The 27,218-nt window shown below is 43.4% G+C and overlaps 1 protein-coding gene across 1 annotated transcript in view; it reads left to right on the plus strand.

Moving 5' to 3' along the window:
- The window catches only part of PACS1 (phosphofurin acidic cluster sorting protein 1), a 150,359-nt gene that overhangs the window by 92,508 nt on the left and 30,633 nt on the right, over positions 1-27,218 (plus strand). Inside the window, exon 2 of the mRNA XM_040256346.1 lies at positions 19,524-19,611. Within this exon, the coding sequence (XP_040112280.1) occupies positions 19,524-19,611 (88 nt within the window). The remainder of the gene's footprint in view (positions 1-19,523; positions 19,612-27,218) is intronic.

The raw sequence follows: 27,218 nt of genomic DNA on the forward strand, positions 1-27,218 counted from the left end.
TAACAATAACCTCAGATATGCAGATGACACCACCCTTATGGCAGAAAGTGAAGAGGAGAAGCCTCTTGATGAAAGTGAAAGAGGAGAGCGAGAAAGTTGGCCTAAAGCTCAATATTCAGAAAACGAAGATCATGGCATCTGGTCCCATCACTTCATGAGAAATAGATGGGAAAACAGTGGAAACAGTGTCAGACTTTGTTTTTATTGGGCTCCAAAATCACTGCAGATGGTGACTGCAGCCATGAAATTAAAAGACGCTTACTCCTTGGAAGAAAAGTTATGACCAACCTAGGTAGTATATTCAAAAACAGAGACATTACTTTGCCGACTAAGGACCGTCTAGTCAAGGCTCTGGTTTTTTCTGTGGTCGTGTATGGATGTGAGAGTTGGACTGTGAAGAAGGCTGAGCGCCGAAGAATTGATGCTTTTGAACTGTCGTGTTGGAGAAGACTCTTGAGAGTCCCTTGGACTGCAGGGAGATCCAACCAGTCCATTCTGAAGGAGATCAGCCCTGGGATTTCTTGGGAAGGAATGATGCTAAAGCTGAAGCTCCAGTACTTTGGCCACCTCATTCGAAGAGTTGACTCATTGGAAAAGACTCTGATGTTGGGAGGGATTGGGGGCAGGAGGAGAAGGGGACGACAGAGGATGAGATGGCTGGATGGCATCACTGACTCAATGGACGTGAGTCTGAGTGAACTCCGGGAGATGGTGATGGACAGGGAGGCTTGGCATGCTGCCATTCATGGGGTTGCAAAGAGTCGGACACGACTGAGTGACTGAACTGAACTGAACTGTGATTGTTTCTGGGCACTCTGGTGCATTACATTGGTCTATCTCTCTGTTCCTTCACAAATTCTGTACTACCTCAGTTAATACTGCTTTACAAATAATTTTTCTTTCTTGGGTATTAACGATACGTAAATTTTATGAAATAGATTGGAAAGTGTTCTCTCTTTTTGATCCTCTGGAAGAATGTGTGCAGATGAATATTATCTCTCCCTTGAATAGCTGATAGAATTTACCTCTAAAAATTATCTGGCCCTGGTGTTTTCTTTTTCAGAAGAGTTAAAATCACTGCTCAATGTCATTAGTGTTTACACAGCCATTCAGCTTTTCTCTAGCTTCCTTAGTCATTTCTGGTATGTTATATTTTTTAGGGATCTGCCCTTTTCATCTAAGTTTTCAGCTTTTATTTGCATGAAGTGGTTTGCAGCATACTCATAAATCTCTGCTTTTTCTGGAGTATGTCCCCTTAAAAAATGATTCTGGTTTATGAATTTAATTAGTCTATTAAGTCATATATGTTTATTTTCTATTTTATGAAATTTATCTTTATCATTTTCTTATTAGATATTTTTGGTTTGTTTCACTAGTGTTTTGTTCGGTTGGTTGATTTGGGTTGTTTTTTGGGGGGTTTTGGGGTTTTTTTGTTTTTTTTTTTTACCTCTTGCTGGCTGCTTAATTCATTACTTTTGGCATTTCTTTTCTAATATAACCACTTTGTTTCCTCTGAAAAGCAACAAGAAGATAAAATTTCCTCTAAGAACCTCTTTAGTAGCAATAACAAAGTTGATATATAATGTTTCAGTTTATGTTTGGTTCTGAATATTTCTGATTTCTATTATGATTTCTTTTTCCCTGTATTTCCTTTGTGAAACCCATTTCCTGTTCCCTTTTGAACTGGATAAATTGATTCTTTTTTCCTCACAATCCATTTAAACTACCAATTTGAAAGATTTGTTGTTGTTCAGTCACTTAGTCATGTCTGCCTCTTTGTGACCCCATGGACTCTACAGCACGCCAGGCTTCCCCGTCCTTCACTGTCTCCTGGAGTTTCCTCAAACTCATGTCCATTGAATTGATGATGCCATCCAACCATCTCATCCTTTGTCATCCCCTCCTCCTCCTGCCCTCAGTCTTTCCCAGCATCAGAGTCTCTTCCAGTGAGTCAGCATCAGGTGGCCAAAGTATTGGAGCTTCAGCTTCAGCATCAGTCCTTCCAATGCATATTTAGGGTTAATTTCCTTTAGGATTGACTGGTTTGATCTTGCTGTCCTAGGGACTCTTAGACTTTCAGTTTTCAGTTTCTTGGTGATTACGCTCAAAATATGAAAGTGTACACTTAAGAGTTTAACGTTAGGTAGTTTCCATTTTCCTCTGAAACAATTCAGGGACCTTAAAAACAGGCTCTGACTTCAGGCAGTCCCTCTTACCATGCGTGTTATATTTACCATTGGTAAATTAAACATAGTCATTCTTGTCTCATATTAGCAGTTTGTTTAAATTATCCACATTTTTGCTGTTTTCTTTGTTCATCATTTCTTTTTCTATCCTTGACCTTGATCTTCTAGTACCATTTTCTTGTTTGTATAGTATGTCCTTAAGAAGGTATACTGAGGTTCAAGCCAGCCTCCAAGGTGCCCAGTGATTTACCCTGTCAGGGATTCACACTCTTAGTATCCCTCCCACACTGAACAGGGCCTACCTGTGTAACCATTAGGACGTCACCGAAATGATGGAACATGACTTCTGAGGCTAAGTCATAAAATACATGGCACCATTGCCTTGCTTTTTGTTGGACCTGCTCGCTCTGTGAAGAAGCCAGCTTAGCTGCCATGTCCTGAGGTTATCAGTCAGCCCTGGGAGAGGAACCGAGGCCACTTGTCACCATCAGCCAATACTTGTGAACGAGCCACCTAGAAAGAAAGCAGACAGTGGTCAGGAAGATTGCACCTTGGCTGACATCCCAACTGCAGCCTCCTGAGAGACCTTGAGCTAGGACCACCCAGCTCAGCTGCTTCTGAGTTTCTAACACATAGAAACTGTGAGATAATAAACATGTGTCATTTAAAGCCATTTGTATTGTTACATAGCGGTAGATAAAAGTAATATACACATAGGAGGGTCTTTTGGTAGTAAACTCAGGTTTTGTTATCAGAAAATGTTTTAATTCTCATTCTAAAATGTATTTTATATGTGCATATAGTTCTGAATTCAAAGTTGTTTTCTCTTCAGCACATAGAAGATATTTTCAAGTCTCTTCTGAATTCCTTTATTGTGATTAAAAGTCCACTGTCAGAGAAAAGACTTACATTCAGAATATATTAAAAACTTGTTCAGTTGCCCAGTCATGTCCAACTCTTCACAACCCCACGGACTGCAACATGCCAGGCCTCCCTGTCCCTCACCATCTGCTGAAGTTTGCCCAAGTTTATGGCCATTACATCACTGATGCCATCCAGCCATCTCATCCTCTGATGCCCTCTTCTCCTTCAACCCTCAATCTTTCCCAGTATCAGGGTCTTTTCCAACAAGTCAGCTGTTCATGTCAGATGACCGAAGTATTGGAGCTTCAGCATCAGTCCTTCCAATGAGTATTCAGGGTTGATTTCCTTTTAGGATTGACTGGTTTGATCTCCTTGCAGTCCAAAGGACTCTTAGAAGTCTTCTGCAGCACCACAGTACAAAGGCATCAATCCTTTGGTGCTCTGCCTTTACAGTCCAGCTCTCACAACTGTGTGTGACCACTGGAAAGACCATAGCCTTGACTATACATACGTACCTTTGTTGGCAAAGTAATGTCTTTGCTTTTCAATACACTGTCTATGCTCAATTGCTCAGTTGTGTCTGACTCTTTACGACCCCATGGACTGTAGCCCCTAGGCTCCTCTGTCCATGAGATTTTCCAGGCAAGAATACTGGAGTGGGTTTCCAGGCTTTCCTGCAGTGATTTTAGAGCTCAAGAAGAGGAAATCTGTCACTGCTTCCACCGTTTTTCCTTCTATTTGCCTTGAAATGATGGGGCCGGATGCCATGATCTTAGTTTTTAATATTTAGTTTTAAGCCAGCTTTTTCACTCTGCTCCTTTACCTTCATCAAGGGGTTCTTTACTTCCTCTGCATATTTGTGGTTGTTGATGTTTCTCCTGCCAAACTTAAGACAGACAGTCCAATTTTTAAATGGGCAAAATATCTGAATAGACGTTTCACTAAAGATATGGTAAATAAGTACATGAAAAGATACTCATCATTATAAGCACATTAGTCATTGGGGAAACATAAATTAGTCATTAAGGAAATGCAAATTAAAACCATAATGAGATACCACTTCACACTCTCTAAAATGGCCATAATCAAAAAGGTAGACAGTAATGAATGTTTGTGAGGTTGTTGAGAAAACAGGAACCTCAGACATTGCTGGTGGGAATGCATAATGACACAACCACTTTGAGAAATACTTTGGCAGTTTCTTAAGAAGCTGAACATAAATTTACCATATGACCCAGCAGTTCCAGTGGTCATATATACCTAAGGGAATTGGAAACATGGTCCACACAAAGATACTTCTCTGTCTGATTCTGGCAGCTTTAATCTAGAACTGGGCTTCCCTGGGAGCTCAGCTAGTAAAAAAATCTACCTGCAATGCAGGAGACCCCAGTTCAATTCCTGGGTCGGGAAAATCCCCTGGAGAAGGGTTAGGTTATCCACTCCAGTATTCATGGGCTTCCCTGGTGGCTCAGATGGTAAAGAATACGCCTGCAGTATGGGAGACCGGGGTTCGATCCCTGGATTGGGAGGAACCTCTGGAGAGGGCATGGCAACCCACTCCAGTATTCTTGTCTGGAGAATCCCCATGGACAGAGGGGCTGGCAGGCTACAATCCTTGGGGTTGCAAAGTCAGACACACTGAGCGACTAAACATAGCAATCTAGAGCTGGTTTAATCTAAAACCAGTTATTGTATTCTTTATTCTAAAGTCAGCCACTAAGAGACTTTACTTATACTTTTTTTATTTTTTGCTTCCCTGAAATTGACACTCCTTGGTGAACTGGGTCTGTGAATAATCAAGTAGTCGGTATAGAAATTCCCACTCAGTTTTCAAGGGCAGAACTCTAGAAAGTATGTTCGCTCATTCAACAGTATGTCCAGGGCTATGTGCTGGATACTCTGTTAGGTGCCTGGATTGCTATGGTGAGCTCAAATAGCATTGGCAGTGTCCTCACTGAACCTGGTTATGCTCAGTTGCTTAGTCATGTCTGACTCTCTGCTCCCTCAAGGACTGTATCTCGCCAGGCTCCTTTGTCCATGGGATTTTCTAGGCAAGAATCCTGGAGTAGGTAGCCATTCCCTTCTCCAGGGGGTCTTTCCAACCCAGGGATCAAACTCAAGTCTCCTGTATCTCCTCCACCGGCAGGCGGGTTCTTAAGCACCAGCGCCACTGGCCCCGTTGGGAGACATATTAATTGAAGCTGAGGGACACCAGATATAATCAAAAGATCTCTGTAACCATAAGGTAAAGAAGTTCAAGGGAAGCAAGAGTGTAGGTAGGTTGGTTCGGAGCCTGTTGCAGAAGTAGGTTACGGTGTCTCAGACTTGGTTGGTGTTGGTGACAGTGGGAAGAAATGGATGTGAGAACCCTTTGGAGGCATTGTTGACAGCACTTGGTAATGGTTGGGTTGTGAAAGCAGGGGAGGGAGAGCTAATGTAGGTCACTCCTGGATTTCTTGTTTGCTTTATAGAATGGACTGTGAACAGTGGAAGGGAGGAAGTTTACTGAGGAGAGTTTGGTTTTCGAACATGTTGAGTTTGAGATGCTATTGATACTTCAAAGGGGAACTGCCAGCCAGTAAGCCGTTGAGTATACAGTCCGAGGAGTCACAGAGTTGGACACGACTAAGCGGCTTTCACGAGCTGTTGAATATACAGGTCTCATGATTGGAGGAGATACGTGACTCACAAGTTGTCTCTGTGTAGGTCTGCAGTCCTATGGTAAGATTCTCCATCTTTTCGTCTCCCCTTTCCTACCTTTCTCCTGTCTTTTTAAAAACCAGATTAATTATTGTTATTTTTAGGTGTTTTTCAGCTGCCACTTAACATCTGGATCATCTTTGGGTCTCTGTCAGTCTGTTTTTACCCACCTGTTAGTTTTCAGGGGTGTGGTCCTGTCTTTCACCACGTCTAGTAACGTCAGGCTTTGCCTACGAAAGTAATTGTAGGAGCTCCAGGTGATGATACTCTTCTCCAGACAGGATCCCTTTTCCCTCTGCTGGGCTGATGACCTTAATCCAATCAGCAGCTGTACTAGATGGAAGCTGAATTTGCAACTCTGCTGAGGCTCAGATTTACTAACTTCTGGTTCTCCCAAGCCCTCCAGGGTTTTCCAGAAACCCTTATGTGTTCTCAGAACCCTTTTCCCTGTAGAGCTCACATTCTTTATGTAACAAAACTGCTTTTCAGGAGATTTCTGCTTAGCTCTTTACTGCCTCACTCACCCTCAGTATTCAGCAAACGTCCTTAGAGAAAACCAGGCAGTTTTGAAGATTTGAAGCCTCTATTTTGTTGGTGTCTGACACAAAGCCCAGATTCTCTGCCTCCTGCCCATATTCAGAATCTGTAATTTACTGCAAAAGTCAACTCCCTTCTCAAGATTCTCTTCTTGTGGCCCCTCTGGATGCTCTCTACTACTTTAAAACAGACCATTCCTGTGTTCCAGCCAGCTTTTCCCATTGTTCTTGGCAAGAGTGCTGATCTGCTGCAGCTTCTCGGTTCTTCTGTGAAGTGGAAATCCAGCTTCTCTTCCTGTGAGCCGCTTAAGGGAGGGACTTTGTGTATTTGGTTTGCCTTGAAAAATCCCTTAAGAATAGTAGTGCCTGGTGGATGCTTAAGAAAAATTTAGTGAGTGAATGCATCCAGATATTTTGGCCCCATTTTTAGCATTTAGATCTGCTTCATCTTTTCCCGGGTCTTGAACCAGAGTGATCTCTAGTTATTCGTATTAAATATTGAGTATTGTACTGAATATAGATATATAAGAATATTTAGAAAAGATATACTATATAAATCATTTTACGACAAACACCCAGAATTAAGAAAAAGAATTTAATCATTCGGAGTTCCTTGTGTTTTCTTTTTCGTCGCATCCTTTTCTGTCCCCGTCAGAGGTAACTGCTACCCTCAGTACAGAATTCTTTCTGTCATTTACTTGAGTATTTGTCTCCCTGAAGAGTGTATTGCTTAGAGTTGTGTGTTCTGAGCTTTATGTACATGGAATCATATTAACTGTATTCTCTTTTCTTACTGTTGTGTATGTCTGTAATTCATTCATTTCCATTGATGTGTATGTTGTATTCCATTGTATTACTGTGTGTGCATGTATGTTGATAGATATTTGTGGTAGTAACCAATTTTTTGTTTGATCTTTTTTCTGTTTGTTTGGATTTTTTTATGGGGGTACAGATATTCATGCTAAAGTCATGTCTTCTGGTGGGTTATAGCTATTAATATTTACAAATTAAAACAGAAATGTTTATTTATCAATTTATTAAAATAACAATACTTTTACAATAAAATAGTAAACTAAAAATTAAAATTTTTCTGAAAGAAAAACTACGGCTTCTGAAACAAAAAAGATTAATGAAAAATATGGCATTGTTTTACATTTTTATAACAACTCTTTACTGACTTTATGAAAACTGATTTCTTGCATCTGCTTCTGCATTCAAATTTGTTACAGTATCACATACTGGTGAAGACACTTTCATAGTTAGGTGAGAATGAGAGTGAAATAGGAAACAACATCTTAGAACTATTTTGAAAATAGTTTTGACCTCACATACCTCCCGAAAGGATCCCCTGAGTCCCAGACAGTACTTAGAGAACTGCTGATCTAGGGTCTGTTGTAGGCTCTGCCACAGGGAATGTACATTCTCCAGCTTTGTTTTGTAAAGCCAACTCTGCCAAAGTAGATGGACCAAGTTGCCCTCCCACCAGCAATGTTTAATTGTTCTGATCACTCTAATCACAGAACTTGATATTGTCAGATTTATAATTTTTGCTACTCTGGTGACTGTGAAATAGTATCTCACTGTGGTTTGATTTACATTTTCCTTGTTACTGATTGGTTTGGGCCTGTTTTTATGTGTTTATTAGTTATCTGCTTTCCTTTCCTGTTAAGTGAAAAGTGTTAGTCACTCAGTCATATCCGACTCTCTACGACCCCACAGACTGTAGCCTACCAGGGTGCTCTGTCCGTGGAATTCTCCAGGCAAAAATACTGGAATGGGTTGCCACCCTGTTGAGTGCCTATCTAGTATTTTTCAGCTATATATCATGTTTCATTCTACCTTGTAAAGTGAGATAAAATGTTTTCTGTTAAAACACTCATTACAGAGTCAAATTGACCATTTTCATTACATTTTTTAAAAGTTGAACAGTGATTTTAACATGTGAGGGAGATATTTGACATTTCAATATTGTTTAAGCTTCTCCTTGATTTCTTTAAGGAGCTGTTAAGTAGCACTTTTGTGGAGAAGAACATGAGTCTGGTTTGGTTTGGTATAATATTCAGCTTTTGGCATCTATACTGATTCTAATTGAAGGGAATGTGTTTGGCTTAAAAGAGCCTTCTCTTTTTCATATCTCATCTCTTAGAGCCTGTGAAATGGACATAGTGCATTCAGCTCCAATATTCTGAGATTCTAACTTATTTTGTCTAATTTTTACCCTTTGTTTCAGTTATATGAGTGGGCTTAGGATTATTAATAGTTTGATAGACCTTTTTTCCCCTCATTTAAACCATACTTTTAAACTAAGTGCTCTTTAGTGACTATAGCCCTCTGATTTTTTTTATTGACGTTTAGTTGATGTACAGGCATACGTACAATATGGTGATTCACAGTTTTTAAAGTTATAAAGTATAGTTGTTGCACAATATATGCTTGTAGCTTATTTTATATTTGCTTGTAGCTCTTAATCCGCTACCCCTATATTGCCTGCCCCCACTGGTAACCTCTCATTTGTTCTCTGTATCTATGAGTCTGCTTCTTTTTTGTTATATTCATGAGTTAGTTGTATATTTTCAATTCCACATCTAAATGATCTCACACAGGATTTGTCTTTGGCTTATTTCACTTAGCATAACACACTCCAAGCCCATCCATGTTGTATTTCTCTAACGATTAATGATATTGAGCATCTTTTCATGCACTTATCGTATAGCCTTCTGATTTCTGCTCAGGCTGTTTCTTTTACAACAAATTGTTTATTTTTTAACTTAAGAATTTTCAAAACTAGAAAAAATAAAATGGTGATCTCCTAGTTTTAATAATTATCACTATTAAAAAATCTCTGAAAATGGGAATATATTTTTTGGTAAGAAAAATATATGTTTTTAATGTAAACAATACCAAAAAAACTTAAAACGATAAGAACAAGGTGGAATTCCACTTCCCAGCAGTGACCACTGTAAAAATTTGTTGAAATGATTTTCCGTTTGTATGAAAACTGAATGCTAGGAATGTTAACAAAAATGGAAGTATACTATAACTATTGTATTTTCTCAGTTTAATATGTATAGATCTACATCATTCCTTCTAGAAACTATACATTGCTTCTTATATAAATAAGATATTTATTAGTCAGTTCCCTATATGCACTGCTCTGTCTTCTTACATAAATTTCTAAAAGTGGGATTATACTTTCAAAAGGTATCAGTTCAATTCAGTCGCTCAGTTGTGTCTGCCTCCTTGTGACCCCGTGGACTGCAGCATGCCAGGCTTCCCTGTCTATCACCAACTCCTGGAGCTTATTCAAAGTCATGTCCATCGAGTCGGTGATGCCATCCAACCATCTCATTCTCTGCCTTCTTCTCCTGCCTTCAGTCTTTCCCAACATCAGGGACTTTTCCTATGAGTCAGTTCTTCACATCAGGTAACCAAAGTATTGGAGTTTCAGCTTCAACATCAGTCCTTCCAATGAATGTTCAGGACTGATTTCCTTTAGAATGGGCTGGTTTGATCTCCTTGCAGTCCAAGGGACTCTCAAGAGTCTTCTCCAACACCACAGTTCAAAAGCATCAATTCTTCGGCATTCAGCTTTCTTTATAGTCCAACCCTCACATCCATACATGACTACTGGAAAAGCCATAGCTTTGACTAGACAGACCTTTGTTGGTAAAATAATGTCTCTGCTTTTTAATATGCTGTCTAGGTTGCTTATAGCTTTTCTTCCAAGGAGCAAGCCTCTTTTAATTTCATGGCTGCAGTCACCATCTGCAGTGATTTTGGAGCCCAAGAGAATAAATTGTGTCACTGTTTCCATTGTTTCCCCATCTATTTGCCATGAAGTGATGGGACCCAATGCCATGATCTCAGTTTTCTGAATGTTGAGTTTTAAGCCAACTTTTTCACTGTCCTCTTTTACCTTCATCAAGAGGCTCTTTAGTTCTTCTTTGCTTTATGCTATAAGGGTGGTGTCATCTACATATCTGAGGTTATTGATATTTCTCCCAGCAATCGTGATTCCAGCTTGTGCTTAATCCAGCCTAGCATTTCTCATGATGTACTCTGCATATAAGTTAAATAAGCAGGGTGACAGTATATAGCCTTGACATACTCCTTTCCTGATTTGGAACCAGACTATTGTTACATGTCCAGTTTTAAGTGTTGCTTCCTGACCTACATACAGATTTCTCAGGAGGCAGGTCAGGTGGTCTGGTATTCTCATCTCTTTCAGAATTTTCCACAGTTTGTTGTGATCCATACAGGCTTTGGCGTAGTCAATAAAGCAGAAATAGATGCTTTTCTGGAACTCTCTTGCCTTTTCAGTGATCCATCGGATGTTGGCAATTTGATCTCTGGTTCCTCTGCCTTTTCTAAATCCAACTTGAACATCTGGAAGTTCATGGTTCATGTACTGTTGAAGCCTAGATTGGAGAATTTTGAGCATTACTTTACAAGCATGTGAGATGAGTGCAATTGTGCGGTAGTTTGAGCATTCTTTGGCATTCCCTTTCTTTGGGATTGGAATGAAAACTGACTTTTTCCAGTCCTGTGGCCACTGCTGAGTTTTCCAAATTTGCTGGCATATTGAGTGCAATACTCACAGTATCATCTTTTAGGATTTGAAATAGCTCAACTGGAATTCCATCACCTCCACTAGCTTTGTAGTGATGCTTCCTACAGCCCACTTGACTTCGCATTCCAGGATGTCTGTCTCTAGGTGAGTGATCACACCACTGTGGTTATCTGGGTCATGAAGATCTTTTTTGTATAGTTCTTCTGAAAGGTATACATATTAAAAATGTAATGCCTATTATGAAACTGCTCTCTAAGAATGAAAATCACTAGTAGTTTTCATTCAGTACATTAGAGTGCCTTTTCCTTGTATTTCTCAATCCTGGGTCTCGTCACTTTTTCTTATTCTTTCAGTATGGTTGGTATTTTTATTTATCTGATTAGTAGTAAAATTAAATACCTGTTTATGTTTTTTCACCACTCCTTTTTCTGTGAATTGCCTATTAATGTCCTCTGCCAATTTTTATTTTGAAATTTTCTGTTGATTTGTAATAACTCTTTGCATATTAAAGTTTTGACATTTTATCATATCATAAATACTTTTCATTTTAGTTGTTAAAATCTTTAAATCTGTTTGGATACTTCTAAATTTCTGTTTTATTATTTACTTTACTCTCTGGAAGTTTTTGATTTTTATGTGTGTCAGTCAGTTCCTCTGTGGGTTCTGATTTGGTGTGATGCTTAGAAAGCCCTTCCCCACCAGAAGATTATTTTTTAAATTGTCCATATTTTCTTCTGATACTTTTATGGGTTTCTTTTTTCTATTTAAATCTTTAATCCATCTGAAATTTACTTTGAGTAAGGAATGAGATGGAGATTCATCATTGTTTTTGTTCAAATAGCTAGCCAGTTTTCTAATGCTATGTATTAATTAATTTATCTATTTCTTACATACAGTAAATTCTTATTTATACTTGGCCTAATTGTTTTTAATGTTTATTTTTTTACTTATTTGGTCTTAGTTGGGGAGTGCAGGCTCGGTAGTCGCAGTGCTCGGGCTCAGTTGCTCCACAGCCTGTGGAATTAAGATCCCCAACCGGAAACTGAACCCTCCGTGTTGCCTGCATTATAAGGCAGATTCATAGCCACTGGACCACAAGGGGCGGTTCCCTATACTTGGCCTAATCTTGGACTCTGTTCCCTTTCACTGATCTCTTTATTTTCTTCCCAACAACAAAGTATTTTCATTACTTCAGCTTTAGAATACATGTTAATATCCTGTTGGGTGTCGCCCTCTTCTTTATTCTTTTTTCCCTAGAAGAAAATCTTAAAACCTACAGAAATGTAGAAGAGTTTAGTGCAGCTCCATATATATTAATTTCCTGCATTCAGCAATTATTAAAATTCGGTCCCATTTTTTTTCTGAAGCACTTTGAAGTTAATTGGGAAGCCATTTCCTACTTGAATGCAGCAGGCATCTCTCCTTACTTTCCAATTATACTTAACTATTGGTTAGCGTTTGCATGAAGGAAACTTTTGATTTTCGTGTATTTAATATTTTCTTAATGACTCCACTAGCTTTTTGGTTCATTCTCTTGAGTTCTACAACACAGTCACACACCTGCAAATGGGATAGCTTTGTCTCCTCCTTTCAGCTTTTCATATCATTTTTTTCTGATTACTTCACCCAGCTTTTCAGACCAGTTTTATATAAACAGCAGAGATAGGCCCATATATTGTTCCTGCCTCTGGTCTTTCAGCTTCAGTCCTCAATGCTAGCTAAATGAAAAACATATATTTAAAGTCTATGTTAAGGAAGTATTTTTTTTAGGAAGTGTTTTTCTATTGTTCTTTTGCCAGGGGTCTTTTAAAAATTAGGAATCCATGTTGAATTTTGCCAAAGCCCTTTTTAGCATCTAATAAAATAATTGTATTTTTTCTTTTGAGCTTACTAATGTGATAACGTGTAGTAATAAGTGCCTAGTACTCAGCCATGCTTGCTTTGGGAGTCTTCCGTGGAAGGCGTATTTTTGTTTTCGTGTATTTTATTGGTTCTTGCCCCTGTTATTTTTAGCTGCACCCTGGAGGGTTTTGTTTGTTTTTGTTCTTCCCACACGTGCCCTCTGCCTCTCTCACTGAAACAACATGGATTGAGGGGCTGTCACAGTGAGGGGCTGTAATTTAAGTGACTGGGGCTTGTCCGATGCTGATGGCATGCACCCTTTTCGAGCACTTCTGATGTGCCAGGCTCCGCATTTGTTAGTCCACACAGCAATTCTGTTTTATAGATGAGAAAGTGTACACTTAAGTCTCTTCTATATTACTAAGGAGCTGCAGACTTGAGGGTTTTTTTTTTTTTTTTTGAGGGAGAATCTGATCTTTTTCAAAAAATACTTATATATTTATTTGGCTGCACTGAGTTTTAGTTGCAGAATATTGGATCTTAATTGTGGCCTGTGGGGTCTTTTAGTTGTGGCATACATGATCTAGTTCCCTGGCCAGGGATCGAACCCTGGGTGCCCTGTATTGGGAGCATGGAGTCTTAGCCCCTGGACCACTGGGGAAGTCCTAGACCTGAGAATTCTCAAGTCTGACTTTAATAGAAAAGCCCCTCCTCCCCACCTCACCCTGCATCCGGGGCCTGTTTTCCCATCCAGAAGAGTCCCAGAAAGGACTTTGTAGAACGAGGGGAAAACATTGTAAATCTTGTTGGCTTGTGCAAGTGATTGGCATTTATACCCTAAAGATAACTATATGCTGAGTAGCTGAAAATTAGGGGTTTACCCATAACGCGCCAGTCCTCTGCTCCCCAGAGTCGCATCCAATAGCCTGGAGCACCTTCCTGGATTCTGTTTCTTGTTTGGGTCTAAGTTTTTCTCATCCTCTGGTGTTTCTCCATTTGAGCAGTGCCTCGTGCCATCTGATTTCTTGTGAGACAGTCAGAGACAGGAAATCTTTTCTTCTCTCATCCGTTCATGGTAAAATCTCCTCTCCTCTATTTCTCCTTCAGCCTATCTCTTCCACATTGTGCCTTTCAGGATGATGATTCAGTTGCTTTACTCTTTAAAAACCTGCTTTAGGGTTGCTCATTTTATCTTCTGTTCTTTTTTAAAGATTTGTTCACGTATGCATTCATTTTGGCTGTGCTGGGTCTTCATTGCTGTGCCTGGGCTTTTCTTTAGTTGTGGTGAGTGGGGGCTACCCTCTGGTTGTGGTGTGTGAGCTTCTCACTGCCATGGCTTCTCAAGTTGCAGAGCATGGGCTCTAGGGCACACGGGGCTTCGGGAGTTGCAGCTCGTGGGTTCTAGAGCACAGACTCAGTAGCTGTGGTGCACAGGCTTAGTTGCCCCAAGGCGTGTGAGATCTTAGTTCCCGGAGCAAGGATCGAACCCCTGTCTCTGCATTGGCAGGCAGATTCTTAACCACTCAACCACCTGGAAAGCCCTAAGGTTACTCATTTTAACATAATAACGCCTTCATTGCTGTGCGCAGACTTTTCTCTAGTTGCAGTGCCTTAGTTTCACAGTCAAAATTATGCTGTTTCATGTAAAATAATGAGTTCAGTATCTATATAGTCAAGTAACCTCATAAGCCATAAAAAACACTGCTCAGAAATTTACCTTTTGTGTTCTGGTTATTGAAGCTCATGCAGACTTCCACAGGTGCCATGTTAAAATGGAGACAGTTTTAGAAATGGAGAGTTAATCCCACAGAGGAAAAGCTTTCCTGTAATTTTTTTCTACTGGTGTGCTCTTTATCCTGATAAACGCAGGTTGGAGCGGGTAAGGCAGAGCTTGCTCTTCTCATTTTAGGATTAAAGATCTGCAGAGGGGAGAAGCAAGGCTTGCTCATGTGACACAGCCATTTATTGGAACAAAAGAGTAATCCAGGCCCCTTGGCGTCTGGTCCAGCATTTATGTGCTCTGGTCCCACAAGGACCGTCCGTTTGATTCAGAGACAGGCTTTTCATTGTTTTGTTTCATCCAGATCTTTGTTTCTCCCTTCTTCTCCCTTTTTCTCTCCAAAACATGGCCATTGCACTGTTCACTGATGGCCTGTCAGGAAGGAGATGGGGGCTGAGATGGAGTATGCGACTGTTTCTCTCCTGCTGAGCCCGTCCAGTTCCAGTTTCTTGGGAATAAGTTTGAAACAGCTGTTAAATGCAGACGGGGGATCATTTGTAGATATCACTTAAGGCTGTTTCTGTTTTATCTTACAGCAGAGCACAAACTAGAGTAATTTAGAAGGTTTTTAAAGATTCTTAATATATTTTGCTACCCTTTGCTACCTAGTTGTCAAGCTTTCTTGTTTCTTCTTTCAGATTTAGTCCAATAGGATCTAAAAGAAAGCAATTTCTTGAGAGAATTTACTTGGGCTTAGATAACATATCCTTCCTGAAACCGTCGCTCAATTACTCATGATCTCCTTCTGTGTAATTTAGCACTTGTATTATGTACGCACCGTTACATTTGTTGGCGAACTGTTGGATGTACTTAATCCCCATCCTCTCAAGAACTGCTCAAAAGCAGAGATTATGCCATCAGTGTTCCTCTGACTTCATCTTCCTGTGCATATTTCCAAATGTTCCCATCCAAACCCCTGTGTGTTCTGCGACATATCCAGGATTCAAACCGCTTTGCACTGCTCCCACTGCTCCCACTGCTCCCAGGCTCCAGACATCTGTCACCTTAGTTTTGCACCACTGCCGTTGCTTCCTCACTCTCCACGTCTTCCCCTTTTCTTCCTTTCATCCTGCCCTAGGAGAACAGCTAGAAGAAGCCTATTAAAATGTAAAACATGTCTCTCTCACCTAAAGCCTTTCTTACAGAGTAAGAGCCAAATCTTTACCGCTGTAGAAGAATGGATGAAAGCAAGCATATGGTCGAGGAAGGACTTGCTGCATAAGAAGTGTCCAACCAATAAAACGTGGGGTAACAGAAAACCCTACAATCAGCCTCTGACCAGACACCTTCAGTCAGAATGTCTTGCCAGGCTCAGTCATCCTCAGAACTCTATCTGGGGCTGTTTCATACTGTGTGAGTGTGGATTTAAGGAGAAATGTGCCTTATTTAATCAAGAGTTTTTCTATTAAGTTATATGTTGAAAATATTTACTTGTAATTAAAATAATTTCTTCTGATTGTCAGATAAGTGCCTTGTACTGGTTTTAATTGACTTTTGGACTAAGATAAACTTAAGTTTGCATCTTGGCTCAACCAGTTTCTTGTGTGACCTTGGGCAAGTTTCTTAATCCTTCTCAACATCCTTGTCTGTACAGTGGGTATAGTACCCACATCTTGGAATTATTGTAAGAGTTACATGAGAATGGGAGTTTTCCAGGTGGCTCACTGGTAAAGAATCTGCCTGCTAATGCATGAGATGGAGGAGACATGGGCTTAATTCCCTAGGTGGGGAAGATCTGGAGGAGGAAATGGCAGCCCACTCCAGTACTCTTGCCAGGGGAAATCCTGTGGACAGAGGAGCCTGTCGGGCTACAGTCCGTGGGGTCACAAAAGAGTTGGACACGACTGACGGAGCAGGCACTCATGCAGATGCTTAATGAGTTACAGACATTTTTCCGATGCTTTGAAGAACTGGAATACATTTATGTCCCTACATCCCCTTGAGTGATACCATTAAAAGCAAACAACTAAAAGACCTATCGAACTCACTGCCAATAGTATGGAAGTCATATGTGGTGTGTCTGGTTTCTGAGCAAACACTAAACCCATCCAGTCTTGCTATAAATCAATGTTTTGTTACCTAGGGGAATGAATCATTCTTGGCTTTCTTGTTAACATCAGGTGCTGTGGCATACAGGTTTGTTTATTGATTCACCAAGTATTTATTGGTCCGTAGTGTGTTTTTCCTTCCTGAAAAGGATTCCACCATAATACCTGCAAGATTTTATATGTTGTGTGAAAGGAGAGATGGTCCGGAGTCTTATGGGGCTTAAAATTGCTGAGGACAAGGAGTGTCACTGTCTTCCCTTCCGGGCTGGCTTCACAAGGCTCCCAACTCCCACACTGCAGTGCCTGGTGTTCAGGAGATGCTCACTCATGTGTGGAATGTGTAAGAGAGTGAAGGATGGCAAACAGAGGCAGAAACACACATGTTCCCAGTTTACCCCTGTGACTCTTCTTCTTACAGTGAGTTTATTTAGCACCAGCGCATCCATTTGTAGGTGCTTTGAAAGTGAAAGTGTTAGTCACTCAGTCGTGTCTGACTCTTTGGGACCCCATGGACTGTAGCCTGCTAGGCTCCTCTGTCCATGGAATTCTCCAAGCAAGAATACTGGAGTGGGTTGCCATTCCCTTCTCCAGGGGATCTCCCCGACCCATGGATGGAACCTGGGTCTCCTGCATTGGCAAGTGGGTTCTTTACCATCTGAGCCACCAGGGAAGCCCCTGCTTTGAAACAAACAAAAACATAACTTATCAGAAGCATTCGTAATTAGCAGCCTTAGACGAGGAACAAAATTGGTCATATCCAGTCTCTTCCGTTTTGTTGATCCTTTCTTTTTCCTTCCCTTTCCTTGTTGTGTTCTCCTTCCTTGTTGTGTTCCCCTTCCTTTCCAGCAAGGCTTGGAAATCAGCTAAACAGTGTAGTTAGTTACATTTCTTAATCGTCAATTATGTGAAGCATAGTAATCCCTTGGGTGTTGGCAGACCCAGAGTTCCTTTGGGCCGGCACATTTCTAGCCTGAAGCAGAAGGAGAAACAAATGATGCTGTGGGTGGTCATTTGATGGGGCCGAGGGCGGGGGGCAAGCATGAACCTGTGGTGATTCCTTCTTAACAAACCTGAGTGTGTTTCAGGAGCACAAGGGCAGGAGCCCCAGTTGGTGGCGGAGCAGGCAGCCGTGTCAGGGAGGCCTCGGGGACGAGTGTATTAGCACCAACAGCTGCTGTAACAAATGAACGCAGACGTAGTGGCCTAAAACAAAACCCGCATTTATTTTCACGATTCTGGAGATCAAAAGTCCAAAATGGGTCTCACTGGGCCAAATTCAAGGTGGTGGCATGGCTGCATTTCTTCTGGAAGCTCCAGGGAGCACCGGTTTTCTTGCTCTCCAGCATCTAGAAGCCACCTACCTTCCATGGCCCCGACCCCACGGGTTCGCCCAGCTTCAGAGCCAGACACACAGCACTCTGACTTCTGCTTCTGTCCTCACATCTCATTCTCTGACTTCGGCCTTCCTGCCTCCCCCTTAGAAAGACTTATAAGACTAGTGACCCATCCAGACAATCGAGGATCACCTCCCCACCTCGGCATCCTTAACACCATCTTCAGAGTCCCTTTTGCCATGAAAAAGGTTTCCAGGTTCTGAGGATTAGGGGATATTATTTGCTTACCACGAGGAGACTGGAATTTAGAATACAGCTCCGTCACTTACTGGCTATGGGCATTTAGCTGAATCATGACTGTTTAGAATCTGTTTCCTCTTCTATGAGTACAGCAATGAACCTTCCCCATCCACCCACCCCACCCCCTTCACACACACATACACACACACACACTCACAAACGGAGTCATGTTTTTGAGGTCTGGATGAAATAATATATGTGAAAAGACCTGATAGACTTTCTTTTAGTTGATTTTGATTGTGACTCAAAGCAAAAGGAAAGAAAGAAATTTATTTGCTTGCTTCAGAAGTTATCAGATCTTAGCCAAGTGTTTGGGGCAAGGGTAAATTGAGTTCTGTTGATATGAATTTGTTCCCCTTTTTTTTTCATGAATCTCTTCAACACATATTCTTGTTTACCTGGTTTTCCCTAGAGGCCCTGTTAGGAAGTTGTTAAACTTCATTAACAAATATTTGCCGAGTGGCCCGTCCTGTGCCCTGTCCTTTGGTAGAAGGCCCAGAGGTGAGCGACTGTGGGCACCAGAGGAGCAGAGGTGATTTCAGCTTAGAGCATGAGGAGGGAGCACAGAGATGAGATGGACTGCGAAGCAGGGGGAAAATGAGCGCAGGACCTCGTCGGGGGCCCGAGACCTGACTCAGGTCAGCAGCATCCGTGTGCCTCTCGGTCCTGCAGAGATGAGAGCAAAAGGACACAAACCACTCAGCCCAGGAGCCAAGAGGCAGCATCTGAGGTTTCCCTCCCGGCTCCCCCTAGAAGTCCAGGCTTGTCCTGCCTTGGAGGCCAAGGTCGAGTCAGACTAGAGATGCTGAGACTCCAGAGTGAGGGACAGCCTGTTGCTTTTAATTAAGGGGCATGTCCTCATCATGGCCCTGAAGAGTTTCTGCATGTTTGATGCCAGTTTGGCGGAAATCGAACCTGTGGTCTTTGAAAGCGTTTCCTGCCTTTTGGCTTCTGTTCTGTCTGTGTGGCTCATCTCCTTGTTGATACAGATTTGCATCTATAAGTGTCTTGGGTGGTTAGACTGAAAGGTGGGGGAGGAGCTGGGCAAGCAAAGTAAACATTGATGCCCCCAACTCCCCACTCCCACCGAAACTGCTCCTGCATATTAGGAGTGAAAAGGCATGGTGGTATTTGCTGGAGATAAAGGGACATCCACAGAAACTCATAGAATAATATACCTTTTGACACTGAGCAAGTACAAAAGTTAAATAAGAAGAATGCTCTTTTACTGATGATGAACACGGTAAACAGCGTTCTAACTTTCTTCCTCTAAGTAAAGCAGCATTTCCGCATCAGATGGTGTATCTCTTTTCTCATAAGTTCCTTACCTTTGACTGGATCTTCTTTCTCTAAATTTTTCTAGGCTGTTCAGCTTGACCCTGAAGAAACTCGTCATGCTAAAAGAAATGGACAAAGATCTTAACTCGGTGGTCATCGCTGTGAAGCTGCAGGTGAGTTGAGCAGGATTGTTTGCTCAGGGCTCACGGAAGCTGGAAAACCTTGTGCCCATGTCAGGGCTTCAGAGATGCTGGTAGGAGACCAGCATCCTTTGCTGAGTCCTTCACTCAGCAAAGAAGATGCAACTGTGGGAAGGCGGTCCAGCTCACGTGATACTGAATCCCAGTTCTGCCCCTTAGTCAAAGCAGTCTTTTTAGGTCTCAGTGTCTTTGTTTGAAGGATAAAAGTGGCTCTCCCGGCCCTGCCTATTAACAGGATTAGCATGAAGATCAAGAAATTCAGAAATTACTAGGATGGCAAGTGTAGGTATCGGTCTTATTCCTGGGATTTCTGAGTATAAGCAGATATATGGGTTGGGGAGACAGCTTTGGCGGTTTTCCACAGGGTGAAAGAAATTTATAGGTTATTATTTCAGGCTTGACAATTTAAAATTTACTGGGATATTTCATCTTCTGAGTAATCCCCACATTTAATTCCTTGAACTCACTCCTTATCTCCAAGGGACCCAAAATATTTCACCAAGATTCATATTCTAAGCATTCTGGAATTTCAGTTTCAGGAGAAAGCGAGCTCCAGAAAGGTCAGGGATCTGTTTGTTGCCCGGTGATTTCCAAGTGGCAGAAGTAGAAAGCAGAGAGCCATCACGCGTGTGGTCGTTAAACTGCAGCACAGGACCAATGCCTTTTTAATAACGGGTCCCTCTACCTTACTGAGAAAATGATGGAATTCTCCAGCTTCAGAACAGTGTATTTGTGATTCATGGAGTTCTCTTTCTTGGAGAAATAGTGAGCTGTATGGCCACTTCGTTACTGGCTCACCTGTTATGCAGCGGTTTTTTTGCTTCATTAAAAACCCATGTCTGTAGCATTTTTGTAGTATATGAACCATACACTGAAGTCCTCAGTTCTCTTTCTGAGATAAATACATTATATTAATTTAGTCCTCGAAAGCTGAAACATTTTGGGACTGCCCTGGTGGTCCAGTGCAGCACTAAGATTGCACACACACACCCCCCGCCCCGGGCAGGAGGCCCAGGTCAGGGAGCTGGATCCCACCTGCCACAACTAAAGTCCCGCACCTGGTGCAGCTGCAGGAATACAGATACATTAAAAACCACTTGAAACATTTTAATTACTCCTTGCGATTTCTGCATGTCGCTTACATTGAAACTCCCTGTTCATCTCGGTGCATAGTGACTTTGGTCACTAGGTCGTGTCCAACTCTTGCAACCTCATGAACTATAGCCCGCCAGGCTCCTCTGTCCATGGAATTCTCCAGGCAAGAGTACTGGAGTGCGTTGCCATTTCCTTCTCCAGGGGATCTTCCCAATGCAGGAATCGAACCGTCTATTGCATTGCATGGAGGAGCCTGGTAGGCTGCAGTCCGTGGGATCGCTAAGAGACAGACACGACTGAGCGACTTCACTTTCACTTTTCACTTTCGTGCATTGGAGAAGGAAATGGCAGCCCACTCCAGTGTTCTTGCCTGGAAAATCCCAGGGACGGGGGAGCCTTGTGGGCTGCCGTCTATGGGGTCGCACCAAGTCAGACATGACTGAAGTGATTTAGCAGCAGCGGCAGCAGCTATTGCATTGCAGGCAGATTCTTTAATCTAATGTGGTGACTCAGAGGTTAAAGCGTCTGCCTGCAATGCAGGAGACCTGGGTTCGATCCCTCGGTCGGGAAGATCCCCTGGAGAAGGAAATGGCAACCCACTCCAATATTCTTGCCTAGAGAATCCCATGGACGGAGGAGCCTGGTGGGCCACAGTCCATGGGGTCACAGAGTTGGACACGACTGAGCAACTTCACTTTCACTTTTCAGATTCTTTACCATCTGAGGCACCAGGGAAGCCCTTTAGTCACTAAGTTGTGTCCAACTCTTGCAACCCCATGAACTGTAGCCCGCCCGGCTCCTCTGTCCATGTGGTTTCCCAGGCAAGAATGCTGGAGTGAGTTGCCATTTCCTTCTCCAGGTGATCTTCCCAGACCCAGGGATTTTTAACCCAGGTCTCCTGCATTGGCTGGTGGATTCCCTACCACCTAAGCCACCAGAGATAATTCCTCCCAATTCTGTGAGGCGTTTCCAGACACCATGAGTTGAAAAAGCAAGTGAGGGGCCGTGATGGGCAAGTGGTGTCTTTCCCAATTTTGCACTCGTTTCTAGGTCATGGGCAGTGTTCCAGTTTTCAGGAATTATTTCCGTTGCTAAAAGCCAGTGCTTTCCAGTGCAAACACTGTTGGTGTGGTTTGGAAAGTTCCCTGCTGTTTTTGCCTTCCCCGCAGTTAAACGCCTTTGCCAAAAGAAATAATTTCTTTTCTTTCCTAATCAAATATTTAACATTCTGTAAAATTTTAAATTATACCCAAAAACTACAAATATCCGAAATTTTTTGCTCGACTTCCAAGCAGCTGAAAGTAATTACAGATGTTAACACATTCATTTATCCAGTCACTTATTTATTCATTTACACATTCATCTAATAAATATTTATGGAGCACCTGTTATAGGCTAAGTGTTGTCCTAGGCACAGGGGATTCAGCAGCGAACAAAACAGACCCAAACTCCTGCCTTTAAGGACCTTTACCTGCTGATAGAGCAGCTGTCCTCAAAATAGGGTCTGCAGAGCCTGGGCTCCCAAGACCCCCTCACAGGATACAGGAGGTCAAAACTGTTCTCATGATAGTACTGTGACTTTACTTGGCCTTTCCACCTTGTTGACATTTATTTGCACTGAAGTTACAAGATCAGTGGTTGATGAAACTGTTGCAGGAAGTGGGACCTCCTCCAGGGACCGAGAGCAGACTCTTGTCTAACACTTGGAAATGGATTGTCCGAGGAGGAGATACATGTTCTGAAAAAGCAGACTTTATTGGGAAGAGATGCCTGGGCGGAGAGCAACAGGGAAAGGGAACCCAGGAGGACCACTCTGCCACGTGGGTCGCAGCCTCGGGTTTTATGGTGATGGGATTAGTTTCCAGGTTGTCTCTGGCCAATCATTCTGACTCAGGGTGCTTCTGGGCAGGGGGTGCCGCATGCATCGCTCAGCCAAGATGGATGCCAGCGAGGGGGACCCGGGTTGTTGGTAGGGCATACAGTCTGGTGTCTCCTTTTGACCTTTCGCAAATTCTTCCGGTGGGTGCTGGCTTGTTAGTTCCGTGTTCCTTACCAGGACCGCCTGTCGTAAAATAACTCCTGCGAGTGGCTGCTGTGGCCCCTGGCCAGGGTGGGCAGTTTGAGTTAGTGTGTCCTCTAACAAAACAGCTGGCCTTCCTTCACACCAGGCGGCCTCCCCAGCGTGTCAGCAGTCATCGTGTGTCCACCATCGCAGACTGCAAGGAAGAGGAGAAAGGCCAGGTTTGCTTAAGAATGTCCTTGAAGAAGGACAGTAAGAATTGTTCATTTATTTTGTCTCAGCCCTGGAGCATATGCCTTCTGCATAGTCTGCGTGATGAAATGGAAACGTGCACACAGCGCTCCTGCTGCACGGAGGAAGCTGCCCGACGACTGAGCTGTGTCTTGAAGTAGCTGCTATTTCACAAAACACCGTTTGTATTGAAAGAAGAGCTTACAGACAAACTGTTACTCAGACTCAGGAATTTGGAAGATTATTTCTTGAAAATGAACAATGTGAGCCTGTCACTTTGAGGGGAGACAACTGAGAATATTTTTTGGCCAATAAAATAAATGACATTTGAGTTTTCAAGTGAAGATTAGAATTATATATATATGTGTGTGTGTGTGTATACATGTATGTGTGTATATACGTGTGTATATACACACACACACCCATTGGACCATCAGGGAATGCCCAACAATCTACCAAGAATTTCTCTATTTAAAAAAGAAGCATTTAAAACACTAGTAACCTAATTTTAATACATTAAGACTCATTAATGGGTATTTTTATGTGTCATAAATAATGGTACTATGAAAGTGAAAGTTTTAGTTGCTTAGTTGTGTCTGACTCTTTGTGACCCCATGGACTATGGACCACCAGGCTCCTCTGTCCCTAGAACTCTCCAGGAGTGGGTAGTCATTCCTTTCTCCAGGGATCTTCGCAACCCAGGGATCAAACCTGTGTCTCCTGCATTGCAGGCAGATTCTTTGCCATCTGAGCCACCAAGCCAATCCCAAATGTCAATGGTACTATAGTATCAGAGACAAACTGTTTTGCTTCTATACTGCAAATGAAGATATACGATTCTACAGATTTAAAAAGATACTGAAGATAATTTTGAATTTGGACCCAAGTTGGTAGTGCCTGGCACCTGGAAGAATCAAATTCTGGGACCCACGAGGGGCCGAATCTTTGCTGGAAGGCAGTAAAGACGAGACTAGTACTGTGCTGGGCTCTGAAAGTGCCAGAGCTGGCTGTGACCTTGTAAGCTGCTCTGCATCTGCGTCCTCTTACCCCCGCACACGGGTTCACGTTCACAAGTTTGTGGTTCAGATAATGCATTTGGGATGGAAACGTTTATGGGTATTCACAGCACACATTTAGATAGTGAGAGTTCAGATAATGAGGGCAGCTGCTGTTGGGAGGTGATGATATGTCCCAGTGGGGGTAGGGGGACAAATAAATAAAATATGCAGTCAAGAGGATGGAGCACGCCCAGGGGTGGAGGAAGTTACCAGTCATATGTGGTGGTCACAAGTGGCCTCACTGAGAAGATGGCTTTCATGCAGGGACTTTGAAGAAGGTGAGGGAGGAAGCTGTGCAGATACCTGGAGAAGCACTGTGGGCGGAGGGAGAAGCCAGGGCAAGGCCCTGAGCAGGGAGGTGCTGGCAGGATGGAGAGAAGGGAGGAGCTGGAGGGGAGTGAGAGGAAGAGGAGGGGAGGGCAGAGAGATCAGGAGATGGGGTGTATGCCGTGCCAGGAAGGTCTCTGGCTTTTATTCTGTGTGAATTGGGTTTGGATTTTCTGTTTATTTTTTGGCTGCTCCGAAGCATTTGTTGTTCAGTCACTCAGTCGTGTCTGACTCTTCGTGACCCCATGGACTGCAGCATGCCAGGCTTCCTGTCTTCACCATCTCCTGGAGCTTGCTCAGACTCGGTGCTGTTGAGTCAGTGATGCCATCCACCTGTCTCATCCTCTGTCATCCCCTTCTCTTCCTGCCTTCGGTCTTTTTCTCAGCATCAGAGTGTTTTCCAGTGAGTCAGCTCTTCACATCAAGTGGCTAGAGTATGGGGGCTTCAGCTTCAGCATGAGTCCCCTGAGTGAATATTTAGGATTGATTTTCCTTAGGACTGACTGGTTTGATCTCCTTGCAGTCCACAGGACTCTCAAGAATCTTCTCTAGCATCACAGTTTGAAAGCATCAATTCTCTGATGCTCAGCCTTCTTTATGGTCCAACTCTCACATGCATACATGACTACTGTTTGAAAAACCATAGCTCTAAATAGACGGGCCTTTGTTGGCAAAGTGATGTCTCTGCTTTTTAATATGCTGTCTGGGTTTGTCATAGCTTTTCTTCCAGGGAGCAAGCATCTTCTAATTTCATGGCTGCAGTCACCATCTGCAGGGATTTTGGAGCCCAAGAAAATAGTCTGTCACTGTTTCCAATGTTTCCCTGTTCCCCAACCAAGGATCGAACCCATACTCCCTGCACCCCTGAGTTGGAAGTGCAGAGTCTTAACCACTGGACCACCAGGGAGTCTCGACTTGGAGGGTTTTGAACAGAGAAGTGATAGGATCGTTCTGGCTGTTGTGTGGAAAACAGGCTGTCAGTGAGAAAGGAATCAAGAAGATCAGCTGATAGGCTGTGAAAGCGATTCTGGCGGGAGATGAGGGCGGCACCCGAGCTTTGGCCTCAGCAACTGGAAGGGTGGAGATGCCTTTAAGTGAGATGGGGAAGCCTGTGGGGGAAGCTGGTTTAGGGGGAAAGATCCAGAATTCAGCCCATCATGTTGTGTCTGTGGTGGCTATTAAACATCTTAGGAGAGATACTGAATAGACAGTTGACTGTGCGAGTTTAAAGTTTGGGAAAGAGCGGTCTGGGAGAGAGACAGTTTGGAGAGTCGTCAGCTTATCTGAGACCGAAGATGGATGAACTCCTCGGGACTGCAGGGAGTGGATACAGAGAAGAGAGCTTGTCTAGAGATCGAGGCTGAGGGACTCCATCACTGGGACATCAGGAAGGAAAGGAAGGACCTGGCCTGGGGACCAGGAAGGAGCAGCTGAGAGCAAGAGGAAATCCAGGGAAGTTCCGTGTGCAGGAGGCCACGGGAAGGAAGAGGGGCCGGGGACCAGGAAAGAGCAGCTGAGAGCGAGAGGAAATCCAGGGAAGTTCGGTGTGCAGGAGGCCACGGGAAGGAAGAAGGGCCGGGGACCAGGAAAGAGCAGCTGAGAGCGAGAGGAAATCCAGGGAAGTTCGGTGTGCAGGAGGCCACGGGAAGGAAGAGGGGCCGGAGGGGGAGTGACGGGCCCTGTCAGAACTCAGATCATCGGAGAAAGAGGCGTCCCCCGTGGAGGTTCTCAGAGACTCTGAGGATGGCAGCCATGGTGGGAATGGTGCAGGTAGGAGGGCTGACAGAACGCAGCTAGGAGACAACGGGAGAAGTCTTCAAGAGCAAAAATAGACAGCTCTTGAGGAGTTTGCTATAACAGGAAGGTGAAGTGTGGGGTGGTACCCAGCAGGGCATGTGGGGACAAGAGAGGGTTTTTTTTTTAATGAGAGAAATATCAGTAGCCTGTTTGCTAATGGAAATGATCCAGAAGAGAGAGCAAAGTTGACTGTATGGGAGAGGAAAGAATGACTGGAAGAGCCTCTTGGAGTCAGTGAGCAGGAGGTGAGAGGTGGGGCGGGGGGTGGGGGTGGGGGTGGGAGCCCCCCAGTGTGACCGAGGGGAGGAAATGGGGCCACACAGACGTGGCCAGGAGCTCGTGTGGCAGAGGCTCTTCTCCTGTCACTCCAGTTTTCTCGGCACAGTGGGCATCACGGCTGTTAGCTCAGCGTGAAGGCAGGGGTGCAGAGGTGTTTGGGGCATGAGGATGGAATGAAGAGGCGAGTGCCCAGACTGGGGAAAATGAAGTGTGATCACCGGTCAGCCCCGCAGGCCCACATCACGTTTGGGATCATAAAGGCAAAGTCAGAACAGAGAGCAGATCATCTGATTCTCTCCAGGAATGTTCAGCTCGTGCCGCCAGATTTATACAACATTGGAATCCGCCTGGTGAGCACGGAGAACAGCAGTGGGCAGAGGCCCTTGGGGGTGGGCAGGGACTGCTTGTCCAGACAGTGGCATTTCAGCCGAGCAATGAGCAGAGGGGACAGCGGGCATGAGGAGGAGTGAAACACGGGAGGATCAGTGGGTCGTAGGCCTGGTAGGTTTGAAGGATTGTTGTTGACACACCAGAGAGAATGAGCTCGGAAGAACAGGAAGTGGGGATCAGAGACTAGGCCATGTGACATAGAAGATTCAGTCATCAGTATCAGTAATGATAAGGTCCAGAGTGTGATCGAGTGGGTGCAGGACTCAGACAAGGATGAGGATTAGACCTCTGGTAGAGGGGTTTAGAGGCTGGGATGTCTGAAAGTGCACATGTCAAAACCATGAACTGTTAGGGTGGGAGGGGTGCTGGGGAGAGGAACAGCA

Source organism: Oryx dammah, unplaced genomic scaffold, assembly GCF_014754425.2.
Source record: "Oryx dammah isolate SB20612 unplaced genomic scaffold, SCBI_Odam_1.1 HiC_scaffold_15, whole genome shotgun sequence".
Taxonomy (NCBI): Eukaryota; Metazoa; Chordata; class Mammalia; order Artiodactyla; family Bovidae; genus Oryx; species Oryx dammah.